Consider the following 16,530-nt stretch of genomic DNA (forward strand, 5'->3'; position numbering starts at 1 on the left):
ATGCATCAAAGGAATTAAAATCTGAAGCACATTTATATTTATTCAATAAGAAATTCTTTACCAGCTAAAGAGTCTGAATATCTCCAAACTGATTATAAATTTCTTCTACCTAAGAGGGATTACAACTCAAAATGCCTTTACTCAGGGGCAATGTATGAATTGAGACTTTAATTTCATTTTCCTGAACAAAAATCTCATTGGATAAATGTCTGTATTCAATTTTTAATGCTAGAGTAAAAATATCACAAGTGATTTAAAATAAGCATACTTATGCTCTTACAATTCCTGAGGTCAGAAATAGGAATGGGTCTTATATCAAGATGTTTGCAGGGCTAGGTTTCTTCTGGGGGCTACAGAGAAGGGTCTATTTACTTTCCTATTCCAAACTTACATTAGAGTGCATAAAATATATGTTTCTGATAATTAACAAATATTTTATTGGGAGAGACTAAATGACAGCTCTTAACTTGTGATATAACATTGAAATGCCCAATTGTTTTTGGCTAATGTGTCATGAAGCCCATTGTGTAATATTCAAAGTTCATATCAAAGGAAGTTAGTTCTCCCCCTTGTTGAAAAGAAAAATAGAATTTTATGTAGATATCAGGGCCTGTGTTCCAACAACAAGTCAGTATATTGAGATTTAAGTTTTCTAAACCAGGCTAGATTCTCACTCTGAAATTTGGAAAAATTTTAAATCAGGGTTGGGATAAGATGCTGAGATGTCAGTCCCCTGAAAACCAACAGATTTTATAAGGAAGAACTAGTAAGAAACTGGGATTCCTTTGACTTTTAAACTTATCTTTTGGGAACAGAGAATCTCCAGGAAAACATTCCATTCTGTCTCAACCCACAGGGAAATCATGTGATTAGAGGTTGAAATAACAAGACAGAAATGTACCTAATTAGCTGGTTGAAATAACAAGACAGAAATGTACCTAATTAGGGAGCTGTAAATATCTCCTCATCTCCAGTCACTCAGTGTGTGTGACCTTGGGCTGGATGGAATCTGGTTGTTGCTTTTAAATTTGCCTAGGAGACTTGTGCTTGCCTCCTTCTGCTGTCTTGTCTGGACAGAGAGCTTTAGTCTCCATCATCAACCATCCAGGAGGTTGAAATTTCACACAAAGGCCGTCCCTTAAGATTTCCCAATCAGGTGAGTCCAAAGATCTGGCAGGTACTACAAGAAAGGGTCAGAGAGAATCAAAGCCAAGCACATTTACCCGAGGTCTCTTGATAGCCATCAGCCTATGGCTGTTTGTCTGATTAACTAATTAATGATTAATTTATGATGCTGAAGGGAGAAGTGAACATTAAACCCAGCAACACATGGCTAATTGTTGACAATTAACAGATGGAAGCTCAATTAGAGGTGGCAATGGTAGACATAAAGTACTTTAAGTAAAAGTGGAACCTATACAATGAATTTTATAACTAAAGGGAGTAGGAAAGTAGAGTGCTAGTTATGGAGTGATATCCAGTAAAGTGAGGGTGATTCTTTATTTTTATCATGGGGTCTATTCCACTACGTTTCCATGCTGAAGAGAAAAATCCAGATTCAATATATTTCTTGTAAATATTACCTTGCAACAGTAGTTCATGAGACATACATTTCACACTGTCTTCTTTCAGACTGGTTATTCAATTCACATGATACAGAATTTATTTGATAAGTAAAAAGAGGTATGCTAAAAAGCTTAACTTTGCAATTACTTCATTACCTGTGATGTGAATACATTTTTGGGTTAATTATTCATTTGTTTTGTCTAATGTAAATAGTCTGTACAAGACCTGGCATTTGTGTAGTGCAGCCAGTGTATTTTCATTGCATTCTTCTAAACAAGGAATTGTAGTCTTCTCCACCAAATTTGTTGTCATTGAGTACCTTCATGTGTGTATACATGGGGAATTGTGAACATTTATTAATAGTGTGGGCTCAAATCTACCACTCAGTCATATTGTATTCTCTCAGTTTCCTCTTATTTTTCACTTCTCTTACTGAAAAAAAAAATCAGCTGTTACTTGTATATTTTTCACTTGTGAATCCTTGTTCTCAACAAAAATGAAAGTGAATGTTCTTCTGTGTACTTAGTGCTAATAAATTACCCTACACCCATATAGCCAACTTGTTTTACATCTCCATTATCCCTTATCGTTCCTTTCGGCCTTTTGTCATAACCTCTATTTCCAAAATTTGCATCGTCTTCTACTGTCCTCTGGAAGGCATTCTCCTTTGTATTTGACTAAAGATTAGCTTTACTTTCTATTAGCATATTTGAATCTAATAACTTTATATAAGAAAAATTATAACTTAAACACTGCTTCCCCCCAAATTTAAAATCCATTCTATAATATTCTTATATTTCCAAGATTTTGGAAATTTAATCTGGAATTAGTGGCCCATGTTGATGATAAGTTATTACTGTTTTCTATCTTTATTTAGATTAATATGATTTTCACTTAATGTTTTTATGCAATTGTTTCATAGACACTATGCATAAATTAATTTCATTCCTGCTAATAATCTGTATTCCATAAAGTCTTAGATTTTAAAACACTTCTTATGTTATGCACATATACATACTCATATGCTTTTATGTAAATTCATAAATAGCATCCTGTGCCCATTAGATATTCTCTTTATGTGTTGTACACTCTTTTTTCTGTGTCTACTCTTCCTTATTACAAACAACATCTTATGATCTTCCCTCCACAGTTAGTGTAATACCAATTCATTATTACCATGTGCACATAATATTTTATGATGTGGCTATGCTATTCCATATACTTTCCCAATACATTGTATTATAACAATTATACAAAAATATTCTGATATTGTTACATTAGAATTCTGGATCTGCACTAGGGGCAGTATTGTTCCCCCAGGGGACATTCAGCAATATCCAGAGATATTTTCGCTGTCACATGAGAGGTGTAGGTAGAGTCCAGGGATGCTCTAAACATCCTGCAAAGCATAGGAGAGAGCACACCACAGGCAATGATCTGGCCCAGAATGTCAATGGTGCAGAGACTGAGACACCATGACTGAAAGAACATATGCACTTGTAATAGCTGTCTTCAGATTGGTTTCCCAATGTTGTAACACTTTACAGTTCTGCCAGAAAAGAAAAAAGAGTACCCCCTTTGCTACTGCTTGAAAGTTCCAACCCCAGTCAATGTGACATTTTAGTTTTTTTCCCAACCTAACAGGAATGATAAAATTTTTTATTGTCTTCTCGACTTTTCCTGAATTTGATCAAACATCCATATGTTTGATGGCTTTGTTAATTTGAATATTATTTTTATATGCTGATTATTCTTTCATTACCAGCCTTTTAAGTGATTTTTTTAAAAAAATATTATGGTGGGGGAGGTTGAGGAGGGTGAAAGGGGCATAAATGGTGATAGAAGGAGACTTGACGTGGGGTGCTGAACACCCAATACAATATACATATGATGTATTATAGAATTGTACACCTGAAACCTATATAATTTTATTAACCAATGTCAACGTAATAAATTCAATGAAAAATTTAAAACAGAAGTAAAATACGTAAAAATTAATATCAGTCAATTGATTTTTTGGGGGTGTTTTGGCCAAAGAAAAGTTTTTCATTTTTTTAAAATTTAATATGTCTGTCTTATTACTTCTTAGTCTCTTGACATAACTATGATGGTTTGGCCCACCAATAAATATTGATATGCAGTTTTTTATCTGTTAACCTAAGAGAGATTGGTTACTCCTATAGTGAGTAGACAATACATCTGGTTTTTTGTAACACGATTAAGGGGCCCAACTTCATATTCTTACAGGATATTTATTTTTCCAACTTTCAATCAGCAATTCAATCTTTCCAAATATATTGAAATGCAACCTTACAGTGGGTTCAACGTACTTATATACAGAATCCTAATTCCTTATTCACTCAACAAATAATAACTGAGCACCTGCCATTTGCCACAATTTCTAGAAACTTTATAGATTATCTTCTATGTCTATGCCATTGCAAATTTAATTACTAGTCCATGTTGGTATCACTAAATTATTGTTGTTTTTCTATCTTGTTTCCATTAATTTTTGATGCTCCACTCAATTTTCTTTAATTGATATCAGTTGGTTTAAAATCACTCTGTTTCACTAGGTTTCATTCTCCCAGTCATGCCTTTCATTTCATAACTTCACATTTACTTAAAGGTTTGCCTATATAAGTGCACATATATTCACAAACAGTTGTGAGAATACAAAGGTGAACAAAATAGGTGAAGCCCTGCTTGTCTGGATCTGGCACTGTGATGGTGAAGTCAGAGTACAATGAAATAAATGTTTGTATGACAATGTGCTGAGGCATAAATCATATGAAAAAAGTTACTCAGTGTAGAAGGATGACTCCTCATGGCGTGTGCAGGATTTATTGATCTTGTCCTGGGAGGCCTTTGCATGTTGGATGAGACAGAATTAGACTACACCCATTATTTGTCAAAAATGAGTTCAAAACCCAAAGTCCAAGAAAAACAATGATGCCACATAGGAAAAGTTAGAAAGGGGCTTGTCTCATCTGTCATCAACCATATAGAAACCAACTGGTCACATAAATATAGAAGGGGCACAGGAAAAACTTGTCTTCTACTGCTTGATGTTATAAATATTCAGCCTGTGTTGTTTTTGTATATTTCCTTTTGTGAGCTATTGGTATATTTTTTGGTAATTTTTCACTTGGGGTAGTCAATCTGTAAGGTGTTTCATACCATATATTTATAACTACCTCTGTCTTTTGGAGAAATTTATGTTTTCTCCTTTATTATTTTTGCTTGGTCTCAAGGGGGTGTAATTAGGGTTGGAAAGCTGCTAAAATCCAAAGAAGATTTTGCTCCCTCATCATCTCTCAGGGACCACCTGAGCTCATTAGATCTCTTTTGATCCTCATGTGCATTTTATTGCTCTCTCTCCTGCTATGTTTATTTAACCTATTGTTTATGATTCTTTAAATACAGGACAGAAAATGTACATAGCAATATGAAACCCAAAGTATATTTGTCCATGAAAGGCATACAATAGAAATATCTAGGTACTATTTCTAAGTTCTTTAAAAAAAAACTTGATATGGGCAGTTTGACTTGCATCTACTCATAGCCTACATAGTGCGGGAGGGAGGGAGAAGGACATGGAAATAACACAGATGAAGGGGCCCTGGTATATTGTTGTGTGTGTGTGTGTGTGTGTGTGTGTGTGTGTGTGTGTGTGTGTGTTTGCCTTGTAAATTGAGAGCAGTCCTCAGAGCAGAGGTGCTTGAACTCATTTATTCCCATGTGACTCTAATATCAAGAGAAGGTAATAAGGAGGAGATCCTTTTCAATTCACTGGATGTTTTTTCAACCAGATTAATAAAGTGCAAGATATACATAGTGTGTACAAGGCACCCTCTATGACTTGAAGTTTCAACAGCAACATGCAGGCTACCTTGTTTCTTAATATTCTCTGTCACCACCTCTCACCCTGCTCTTCCTTGCTCATTACCCCGGATACACTGGGTGGTTTTGCGCCCTGATTTTCTAAAACAACCATCTTCTCAGGGCCATTGCACTGGCTGTTCCTTTTGCCTGGAAAGAACTTCCCCCTTACTCTGGTGCCTGTTCTTCATTGAGGTTTCTGTGTAACTGTCACCTGTTGGCAAGTCTTGCCTAAACTCTATAAAAAGAATACCCTCTATGCACTCTCTCCATTGAATGTGATTTACTTTTCTTTATAGCATCTTCACCATTGCATATGTGATATTATCATTTGTATTTGATTAAATTCTTTCACCATCATTAGTTTGTAGAGACTTTTATTTTTCACCATCCCATATTGTGAACAGTGCCTGAGGCCTGGTATATAGTCAACATACAGGGTGTCCCCCCAAAATGTATACACACTGTACAAGCTGATAGCTCAATATTGAAAATTAAATGCATTTTAGTAAACACTGGCTTTATTATTATTCAAACTGTGGGCACACTTTTTTTGGGACACCCTATATTTACCTCAAGTGAATGAAACAATCCTCAATAAAACAGCAATATACATTATGTTTGAAGAATTGATTGATGGTAAAAAAGGAAATTTAAATGAATGGCAACAGAGATGAATTCATGGGAATCAGAACATACACCAAATATGGAAATTATTTTCTGATTCTAAAATATAGATATGTCACCTATTCTCAGTTACTAATGCCTGCTAATATGAAAATTAGTTATTCCTCATATTTTGTTTTTGGTAGTTATTAACTTTTTTATTTTCTAGTAGTCACCTCTGACACATGGAACCAGACAATGGTACACAAATTTCAGAATTTCTTCTTCTGGGACTTTCACAGGCACTGGAACTACAGCCCCTCATATTTGGGCTTTTCCTCTCCATGTACCTGGTCACTGTGTTTGGAAATCTGCTCATCATCCTTGCCATCAGCTCAGATTCCTACCTCCACACGCCCATGTACTTCTTCCTCTCCAACCTGTCCTTGGTAGACATCTGTTTTACCTCCACCACCGTCCCAAAGATGCTATGGAACATCCAGACACAGAGCAAAGTCATGACCTATGAAGGCTGCCTCACACAGATGTATTTTTATACACTCTTTGTAGTGCTGGACAACTTTATCCTGACTGTGATGGCCTATGACCGGTTTGTGGCCATCTGCCACCCCCTGCACTACATGGTCATCATGAATCCGCAGTTTTGTGGACTGCTGGTTCTGGTGTCCTGGATGATAAGTGTCCTGATTTCCTTGCTACATAGTTTAATGGTGCTGCGGCTCTCTTTCTGCTCAGACTTAGAAATTCCCCACTTTTTCTGTGAACTCAATCAGGTGCTCCAACTTGCCTGTTCTGACACCTTTCTTAACAACTTTATGTTATATTTTTTAATTGTGCTACTAGGTGGTGGTCCCCTTGCAGGGATCCTTTACTCTTACTCTAAAATAGTGTCCTGTATATGTGGAATCCCATCAGCTCAGGGGAAGTATAAAGCATTTTCTACCTGTGCTTCTCACCTCTCAGTTGTCTCCTTATTTTATGGTACGAGCCTAGGAGTGTATCTCAGCTCCGCTGCTACCCAAAATGCACACTCAAGTGCAACAGCCTCAGTGATATACACCGTGGTCACACCCATGCTGAACCCCTTCATCTACAGTCTGAGGAACAATGACATAAAGAGGGCCCTGCAAAGATTCCTTGGCAGGTAAGCTTTTCAAGGGCCAACTGTACTAGTCTGAAGAAGTGACCATGAATGAAGGGTTCAAAGGCCCTTCAGAGCCTGTTTTTCTGACACCAATAAAGCCAATCTTTGAACCATACGTAATTGAAAATTCTCCTCTGATGGGTTAACTGAATTCCTTTAGCGTAATTTATTCTCTTATGACATATATTATTCAAAGGAATATTTCTATTTTTTCCCTGAAAGAACAGTCATGAATTCCATTACCCCTATGGACAAAACTACATTTGAGTACTGAGGGTGCCTGCATAATTTTATTGTAGAGGAAAATTGAGACCACAGTCTTCATGGTACACATCTAATCATTAAAGAGTGGATATGATGTCTAAGTGTAAGGGTCCTTATTCATTGGGGTGAAAAATTACCTGGAGCGTTTTATGTGTTTTGTCTTAACTATTTTCCTGTTTGGGCTGAAAATCTTTCAATATGCTCCCTGCAAATGTGACTCCTTCTAGTGTTCCAAGTTAAATATCTCCCCTTTTCTGAAGTTTTCCAAATCTACCAAAGAGACAGTGAGTGAACAATCTCCATATCATACAATATATATCTGAATGAAGTTTATCTAACACATTTTCTCCATAAGTCACCTCACAGCCTTCTTGCACTTAGAGACACTAGACAGTTTTCAGCGCTATATGTGGCAGCCAATTTCAACAGTGAAATCACCAACAGAAAGACAAGACTGTGAAACATGTGGCACTACATAGACTATGAAAACTACACATTATGGTATCAGAACTGAAACAAGAAGGCAGAGTCTTGCCTTGTTGGACCTCAGATTAGAAGCAGCCAGTACACAGTTCAGATTGTTCTCTTCTCTATGCATGTCTGAGAATGACCACTGAGTTTTCACCAGTATTGATTTCAGATTACAAATAAATGTTTGCAAGTAGGCGAGTTCTCAAATATAGAATCTGTGAATAATGAGGAATGACAGAACAAAAGTGCTCGCGGCCCCCCCCCCCACACACACACACATGCAAACATACAGAATCTCAAGTGCTTGTGTGTGTCCATGAATCAACATAAGCAACGATGACAGGAATAGTAGGAAGCCAGTGGGGCTGGAGGAAATAGTGAGGGGCCAGTGGGAGGAGATAATGTCAGGGAGAGCCAGGGCAGGACATTTAGAAACTTGTGGGTCACAAGGAGGATTTTGACTTTCGTTTTGAGTGTGGTGGGAGTCTCTAAGGGTTCTTGAGCGGAGTTGTCCTCTGGACACTGTGAGGGGAACTGCCTGTGTGTGAGGGTGAGTGGAGTGGAGTGGAGTGGAGCTGAAAGGTCAGGGCAGAGGTGATTAAACTATCCCCAGTGGAAGATAATGGGGCTGGTCCAGGGTAAGGCCATGGAGAAGGTGAAAAGTGGGTGGATTCTGGATGAATTTTGAAAGGAGAGCCCTCAGGGTTTACTGATTCTGGGGTTGGAGGGATAGAGAGCAACAGAGATAGAGAGATACACAGATGACTCTAGTATTTTGACCTGGACTAGGTCAAACTAGGAAGAACACTGAGGCCCACAGAGACAGAGGGAAGTGCCCAGGTTGCACATGGGTTCACAGTGGACTCATCCCCAGCCAAGGTATGACCCTGATTTGAGAGCTCTGGTGCTGTGGATACCAAGAGGGGAAGAGCCTGCTTAGAGCCAGGCACCTCCTCTCTTTGCCTCTCAAGTTCACATCCCAGTACTCCTTCTCTGGCTCTGTTCTCTTCCTTTCAGTCTTATTTCCAGAAGTACTACTCCCTAGAGACTCAGATGATGTGCTTCTGATTCCTTTGTCCTGAACTCATATGGCATGAGTACCCAAGAAAGCCTTATGTGGAAGAGTCTAGAAGCAGGGGTGGGGAGGAGGAAATTCCTCCCAAGGAGACTGGTAGGGCTGTGTCTAGAAACCCAGTAGTATCTCCAGGACATCCAGCAGAGGGCAGGCATCCTCCTAGGCCAGGAAAGAATGGCCACTTTCACTTTCCAGAAAAACATTCTTTTGGGTTCCTGTGGTGCCCGCCCCCAGCCTTGGCTCCAGCTGCTCTGACCCTCCACCTCCCAGTTCTTCCAACACATTTCCTCCTAAAAGTTTGTAGTGTTTGGTTTTCCTCACCCCCTCCTTCCTACCCAGCTCTATCACTCCCTGTATCTCCTTCCCAGTGACTCCATGGCCTGGCTACCTAGGGTATCCACATAGGCCACATAGCCCTGTGTGGAACCAGAGGCATAGGACAGATGTCCAGCCCTTCCTGGCACTTTTCCTGTCCTCCTTTCCATCATCTGGGTATCTCTGGGTCCCTCCTGTCTCTCCATGTCAAAGGTCTCAGAAGGGTCATCTTAATTCCTTTGTCCTCAACTGAGCACTGACACCTGCTCTAGTTACTGCTTTTCTAGGTTATGAGTCTAGATAGAGACCAATACTTGGAAGCTAGTGCTTCTAGAGGCCTTTCTGGGCCTTAATAAACCAGACCATGTATCTCCCAATGGTCTATGAAAGAGGATCTCATGTTCCTGCTCCTGTTTTACAGGTAGGGAAACTAGAGCACAGAACGGTGAGGTTGTTCACCCAGGGCCACACTGCCAGATAGTGACAGAGTTAGGACCTGACCCCTGACCACTCTGGTCTTCTGCTCTCATGAAAGTTGTACACAAGATTCCAGTTTTCCTTTCTGTCCAGATGAGAGAGACAGGAAATCACAAATGAGCAAGAACCTAACATTCACTGACAAGGGCGATGAAGATCTCAAAAGAGGAGGACTGGGGGAATGCCAGCCTTGGTTGGGGGTGAATGATTTACTCACGCCTTAACCTAGAAAAACTGTTATACTCCTGGTCACAATATATTATAGGGAAAGAATACAGATTAAAATCAACAAAGGACAGGAGACCTGGGTGGGACTAAGAGGATACCAGGCATGAGCTTCCACCTGTCCCCTCCCAGTGCAGTCCCAGCTCTCAATTCTCCCAGCAATTGTGTGTGACAATCTGCACTGAGTATTTCCAACCAAGGAAACCCACCAGAGCCTTGGTGTTAGGGTTTTTACTGGGAGTTGTTCACATGGGCTTGGATGACCACTCATGTGGCTGACCTCAGCTTATTTAGAGGACAAGCTAATAGTGCACAGTGGCCCAAGGCCTCTATCATGAATCACATTGTGAGCATGACCCTCTGGCATGGTCTAAGGTCTGAGCTATACAGACACTCTTATCAGGCAGGATACTCCAGGGCCTTAAGGATGACCTACCAGGCTCAACGCAAAGCATCATGCACACAGGCCTTTCTTTGGAAGATGCAAGCCTTCTAAGTTAACTCTTTATAGAACAGGAATAAGTAATGGATCAGAAATGCATATTGAAAGAGTTCATGTTAAACCTAGAGTTGGAAAGAAGTGGTTGCTTACCTGATCCAGCCTTCAGATGAGACTGCAGCCCTAGGCAACACCTGTACAGCAGCCCCTGAAAGACTCTGAAGGAGGAGCCATGCAGATGTGAGAGAGTTCCAGCCAGAGGAAACAGAAAGTGTAAAGGTTCTGAGATGGGATTTAGCTCCAATAAGTGAAGGCCAAGAGGGGATGAAGGAGGGTGGTGATATCGAAAGGGCCATTTAGAATGCCTTATGGACAGGATGATACCCCCATTTGGGGCCTGAACAACTGAGCTATTGATGGAACCATATACTAAAAATGGGAAAATCAGAGGACAACTACAAGACAGCCCCCATGATCCCTGCCTCCTGGTATCTGTGTGTAATGTCCTCTCCTTGAGTGTGGGCAAGGCCTCATGACTCACTTCTAACAATAGAGTAAGACCAAGGTGGCGAGATGTCACTTTCAAGATTTGGTTACAGAAGATTGAGATTTTGATCTTGCTCCCATGGCGCTGTCTCCCCCCACCCCTTCCCCCTCCCCTCTCCCTCTCCCTCTCCCTCTCCCTCTTCTATCTTGAAACCAGCTGTCACATTGTGAACTGCCCTGTGGAGAGACGCATGTGGTGAGGAGCTGAGAGCTGCCTACTGAACAGCCATCGAGAAACTTAATCCCGTCAACAACACCTGAGTAAGCTTGGGAATGGACCCTCCCTCATCACACCCTCAGCTGACACTGTTCCCATTAGAGACCCTGAAGCAAAGAAAGCAGAGAAGCCATACCTCATTCCTGACCCACAAAAACTTTGCGATCATAACTATTTGCTGTTATTTTAGGCCCTTACTTTTGGGGCAATTTGTTGCACAGCAATAAATCACTAACACAACATATTTGACCAGAGATTAAGAGGTGAATCAGGAGTTATAGTGTTTGCCTGGTAAATAAAATTGTAATAGATGTCTGCCTTGGGCTGGTTTCCCTGAACTGCAGAGCCTGAGATAAGGATTAAGTGCAGGTATATCATTAGCACTGGATCTTACAAAGCATTAGTATAGATGAAGGGACATGAGATAGAGAGGTGTAGACAGCAAATCATGAGAGTTTGAATGAACAATTTCTGCAGTGGGCACTGGGGCTCAGTCCCTCCAGGGATCTCTGAGAGAGTGTAGGACACACCCTTGAGGAATGAGAGAGCTGGGTTATTGATCCACAAATAGTGATGGAGGGTCATTCTCAAGGATGCTAACTCCCTATCAATTCTGACCTGCAGCCACATGCGCCACAGGAAGCTCCCAGGAAGAGCATCTCGGGTGTTCACTAGAGCAGGGACTACAGGGAGGCACGAAGATTGATTGTTCCCTTGCCCTCTGTTCTACAATGTCTCAGCACATTGCTTGACAGATCCTGTCTTAATTTAACATTTTGCTATTTCAATCATCATGCATGTTTTGCATTAATTTTGATTTTTTTTTAAAACACTGCATTCAACTAATAGTCATTTTGACTATTGAGTTCCTTGGTGTCCCTTAAATTTTGCTTCAATTCTTAGCATCGTCCCAGCCCTGGAGATCATGGGTGAGGGAATCAGCACACATGGGAGAGGACTCAGCTGTCAGCTGCCACATCTGAGTTAGGGCGTGCTCAGTTCTACTCTAGTAACAAGCAAACCTCAAACCTCCATGGTTTAAAGCATCAGAGATTTTCCTTCTCACCTGGGTACTCTCTGCACATAAAGGAAAGAAAACAGTGTGTGGCCACTCGAAGCCTCCTGTGGATTTTGTTTTCTCTTTTTGTTTTCAATATAGTTTTATTGACTTCAGAGAGAAAGGGAGAGGGTAGAGAGAGAGCTAGAAACATCAATGATGAGAATCATTGATAGGCTGTGTCCTGCACACCCCCTATTGGGGATTGAGCCTGCAACTTGGCCCTGTGCCCTTGACTGGAATTGAACTCCAGATCCTTTAGTCCCCAGGCCAATGCTCTATTCACTGAGCCAAACAAGCAAGGGCTAGATTTTTTTTTTCTTAATGTGGTGAAATACACATAACATAAAAGTTACCACCTTAACCATTACTTAAATGGACAGTTCAGGGGCATTAAGTACATTCACATGCAACCATCACCACCATTCATCTCTAGATTGTCTTATCTTCACAAACTGGAACTCGGTTCCTATTAAACATTCATTCCTTCTCTCCCCTCTCACCGCCCTCCCCCCCCCCCCAGCCCAAGGCACCCACCATTCTACTTCTGGTCTTTTTTTAAAAAATAAATCTTTATTGTTCAGATTATTACAGATGTTTCTCTTTTTTTTCCCTCATAGCTCCCCTCCACCTGATTCCCCACCCCACCCCATGCCCATACCCCCCGCCACTGTCTTCATCCATAGGTGTAATATTTTTGTCCAATCTCTTCCCGCACCCCACATACCCCCTTCCTCCCGAGAATTATCAGTCCACTCCCTTTCTATGTCCCTGATTCTATTATATTCATCAGTCCATTCTGTTCATCAGATTTTTTATTCACTTGATTTTTAGATTCACTTGTTGATAGATATGTATTTGTTGTCACTTCATTGTTCATAATTTTTATCTTTACCTTTTTCTTCTTCCTCTTCTTAAAGAATACCCTTCAGCATTTCATATAATCCTGGTTTGGTGGTGATGAACTCCTTTAGCTTTTTCTTGTCTGTGAAGCTCTTTATCTGACCTTCAATTCCAAATGATAGCTTTGCTGGGTAGAGTAATCTTGGTTGTAGGTTCTTGTTATTCATCACTTTGAATATTTCTTGCCACTCCCTTCTGGCCTGCATATTTTCTGTTGAGAAATCAGCTGACAGTCGTATGGGTACTCCCTTGTAGGTAACTAACTGTTTTTCTCTTGCTGCTTTCAAGATTCTCTCTTTGTCTTTTGCCCTTGGCATTTTAATTATGATGTGTTTTGGTGTGGTCCTCTTTGGATTCCTCTTTTTTGGGGTTCTCTGTGCTTCGTGGATTTGTAAGTCTATTTCTTTCACCAGGTAGGGGAAGTTTTCTGTCATTATTTCTTCAAATAGGTTTTCAATATCTTGTTCTCTCTCTTCTTCTGGCACCCCAATAATTCAGATGTTGGTATGCTTAAAGTTGTCCCAGAGGCTCCTTACACTATCTTCATATTTTTGGATTCTTTTTTCTTTTTGTTTTTCTGGTTGGGTGTTTTTTGTTTCCTCATATTTCAGATCTTTGGTTTGATTCTTGGGGTCCTTTGATCTACTGTTGACTTTCTGTATATTCTTTATTTCAGATAGTGTATGCTTAATTTCTGACTGGTCCTTTTCCAATTTTTGGCATTCTCATTAAGATCATTGAAGGTCTCACTAAGTTCCTTAAAGGTTTTTAGAAGATTCTTGAGTGACCTTATAAATGTGGTTTTGAACTCTATGTCCAGTAGTTTGCTTTCCTCCATTTCTTTCATTCATGACATGTTTCTTTGTCTCCGCATTTTGTTGCTTCCCTGTGTTGATGGAGTGGTTTTCTGTGGTAGGTGACCTATAGAGCCCAGTGGTTCAGCCTCCCCTATCACCTGAGGTGGACACTCTTGGTGCACCCCTTTGTCGGCTGAGTGCAAAGTCTTGTTGTAGTTAAGCCTTGATTGCTGTTGGTACACTGGGAGGAATTGACCTCCAGGCCAATTGGCTGTGAGAACCCGCTGTGTCTGTAATGGAAGAACTGCTGTGCCGGAGACACCCTTATGGGGCAGGACTTGTTTCAGTGGGGCTTTGGTGATCACTGAGTCTGCCTTTTGAATGTGTCACTTATGGATGTAAGGAGTTGAAATCTGGTGTCATCTCACACTGACCACTAGGTACACTGGCTTCTGAATCTCCAATGGGGTGCAGGTCAGCTACTGTCTGAGGCCACCCAGCAGGAGCTACAGCGAGAACTGTAGATTTCTCCTCTTTGCTTGGGGTTTGGAAGTTTTGGAGCTGTCTGACCAGAGCTGCAGTTTGTTAGGTTAAGCTGCGATAGGGCAGGCCATTTATATGCAAAAGCCACTACACAGAGCTTGGGTGTGTTTGTAAATTGTGTGGGGTGGGTTCTCAGGGAGTCACTAGGCTAGGGATTGGCAAACAGCAATGGCTGCCAGTCAGTCGTCTCTGCGTCTCCGAGTTTCCACATCCCCACGTCCCACACCCCAGTGCAATAAACAATGATTCCTGCGTGCACCTCTGCAAGAAAGCCACCCTCACTTTCCAACCTGATTGCAGACAGTCCATCTTCTCCCCATAGGAGTCTTGGTCCCCAGAATCTCGCCGAAAACTGGAGTTCAGAGTAATCGGGAGCTTGTCTCCCTTTGGGTTGATAAAAACAGCACACCCGGCTGCCAGCCCATTTCGCGTGCCTTGGTACCGCAGCTTTTCCGCGTTTGTGCACATCTCAATGCTCTTTTCTCTTTCCTTCTAGTTGTAGAACTTCTATTCAGCCAGCTTTCCCGTGGTTCTGGGTGATAGACGTTTTGTCTTTTAGTTGTAGTTTTGGTGTGGTTTTGAGAGGCAGCATGTACCTTATGCTGCCATCTTGGTTTCCCTCATACTTCCAGTCTTGATGAGTGTGACTTCTCTAGGGACCTCATAAAAGTGGAGTCATTCAGTATTTGTCTTTTTATGAGTGGTTTATTTCACTCAGCATAATGTTTTTAGGGGTCATCCATGTTGTACCATGTGTCAAAATTTCCTTCCTTTAAAATAATTTAAAGTAGTAAAAAAGAAATAAAATTTATCATTGTAATCATTGTAAGTGTTCAGTTCATTAGTGTTAAGTACATTCACCTTGTTGTGCAATCAACCCCTAAACATTTTTATGTTCTTGCAAAACTGATACTCTCCATCCACTAAACACTAACTCCCCATCCCCCTCCTTCCATGCCTGACAACTGCCATTATATTTTCTTTTTCTATGAATTTCATTACTTCAGATAAGTCATATAAGTGAAATCATGCAGAATTTGTCCTTTTGCTACTGGCTTCTTTCACTCAGCATGTCAGCAACTCTATTCTTTCAAATGATTATTTCTCTGCTGTATGTGCATTTCAAATGCCACCTCCTTCCATCAGGTTCCCCATCCCCAACAAATACAAGTATCAGATTGGAAATCATTTTGAATATGTTAAAAGCAGGTCAATAAAAAGAGAAGCAATGTCTACATGAGGATGTCAAAAAAGACAGTATCAGGAAAGCAACAGCTCTCTAGCCATGTTAACCAATGAGTTAAGTCCCTGGACAGGAGACATCTGGAAGGAGAAAGTTTTACTTTTTTAGCCTAGAAATGATAGGTAGGAGGCAAGCTGCAGAGGGGAGAGATGTTTACATTTGGAGTGGCCTGACCCTCAAGAGTAGAACTTCCACATCTACTTATAAAAAATATTTTTACTCTCACTGTGTTCTCTAAGATCATTCAGCCATTGAGGGCAGATGTAAAAATAAAACTTTATTGAATTAAAATTTACCCAAGTGACAGTTAGTTTGCAGATGTGGCCCCCATTCTTTTCTCTTTCAATGTCTTTGTCAATGTGATTGTGAGCTTCTCCCATCCAGAGCTGTAGTCTTTTTCTCCACTTTTCAATCTGGGCTGGACTTAGGATTTTTTTATCTGTTTTGGTCAAAAAAATATGGTGGAAGGGACAGTGCCCCTTACCAGGCCTTGGTGCATTTCCACTGCTCTCACTCAGACCCTGGCTCAGCCATGTGAACAAATCCAGGGGGCCTTCCAGAGAAGGAGAGGACATGGGGACAGAGCTCACTTATTCCAGCCAAGCCCTCCATACATCAATCACCATAACTGTGCCCCTAATGCTTTAGAAAGCCCAGCCAAGATCAGCAGAGACATCCCAGCTGACCCATAGTTGACTGCAGACTCATGAGGAGAACAGCAGAGATCAGAACACTTCCC

The 16,530-nt window shown here is 40.7% G+C and overlaps 1 protein-coding gene across 1 annotated transcript; it reads left to right on the plus strand.

Annotated features, from left to right (window-relative positions):
• Nucleotides 1–6,299: 6,299 nt before the first annotated feature.
• LOC308252311 (olfactory receptor 7A5-like) lies at nt 6,300–7,223 on the plus strand (the record flags this gene model as incomplete). The annotated part of the gene is made up of 1 exon (XM_080676717.1): nt 6,300–7,223. One exon carries the CDS (start codon nt 6,300–6,302, stop codon nt 7,221–7,223), a length of 924 nt encoding a protein of 307 aa, XP_080532843.1.
• Nucleotides 7,224–16,530: the final 9,307 nt, after the last annotated feature.

This window comes from Plecotus auritus (assembly GCF_963455305.1).
Source record: "Plecotus auritus genome assembly, chromosome: 6".
Classification (NCBI taxonomy): Eukaryota; Metazoa; Chordata; class Mammalia; order Chiroptera; family Vespertilionidae; genus Plecotus; species Plecotus auritus.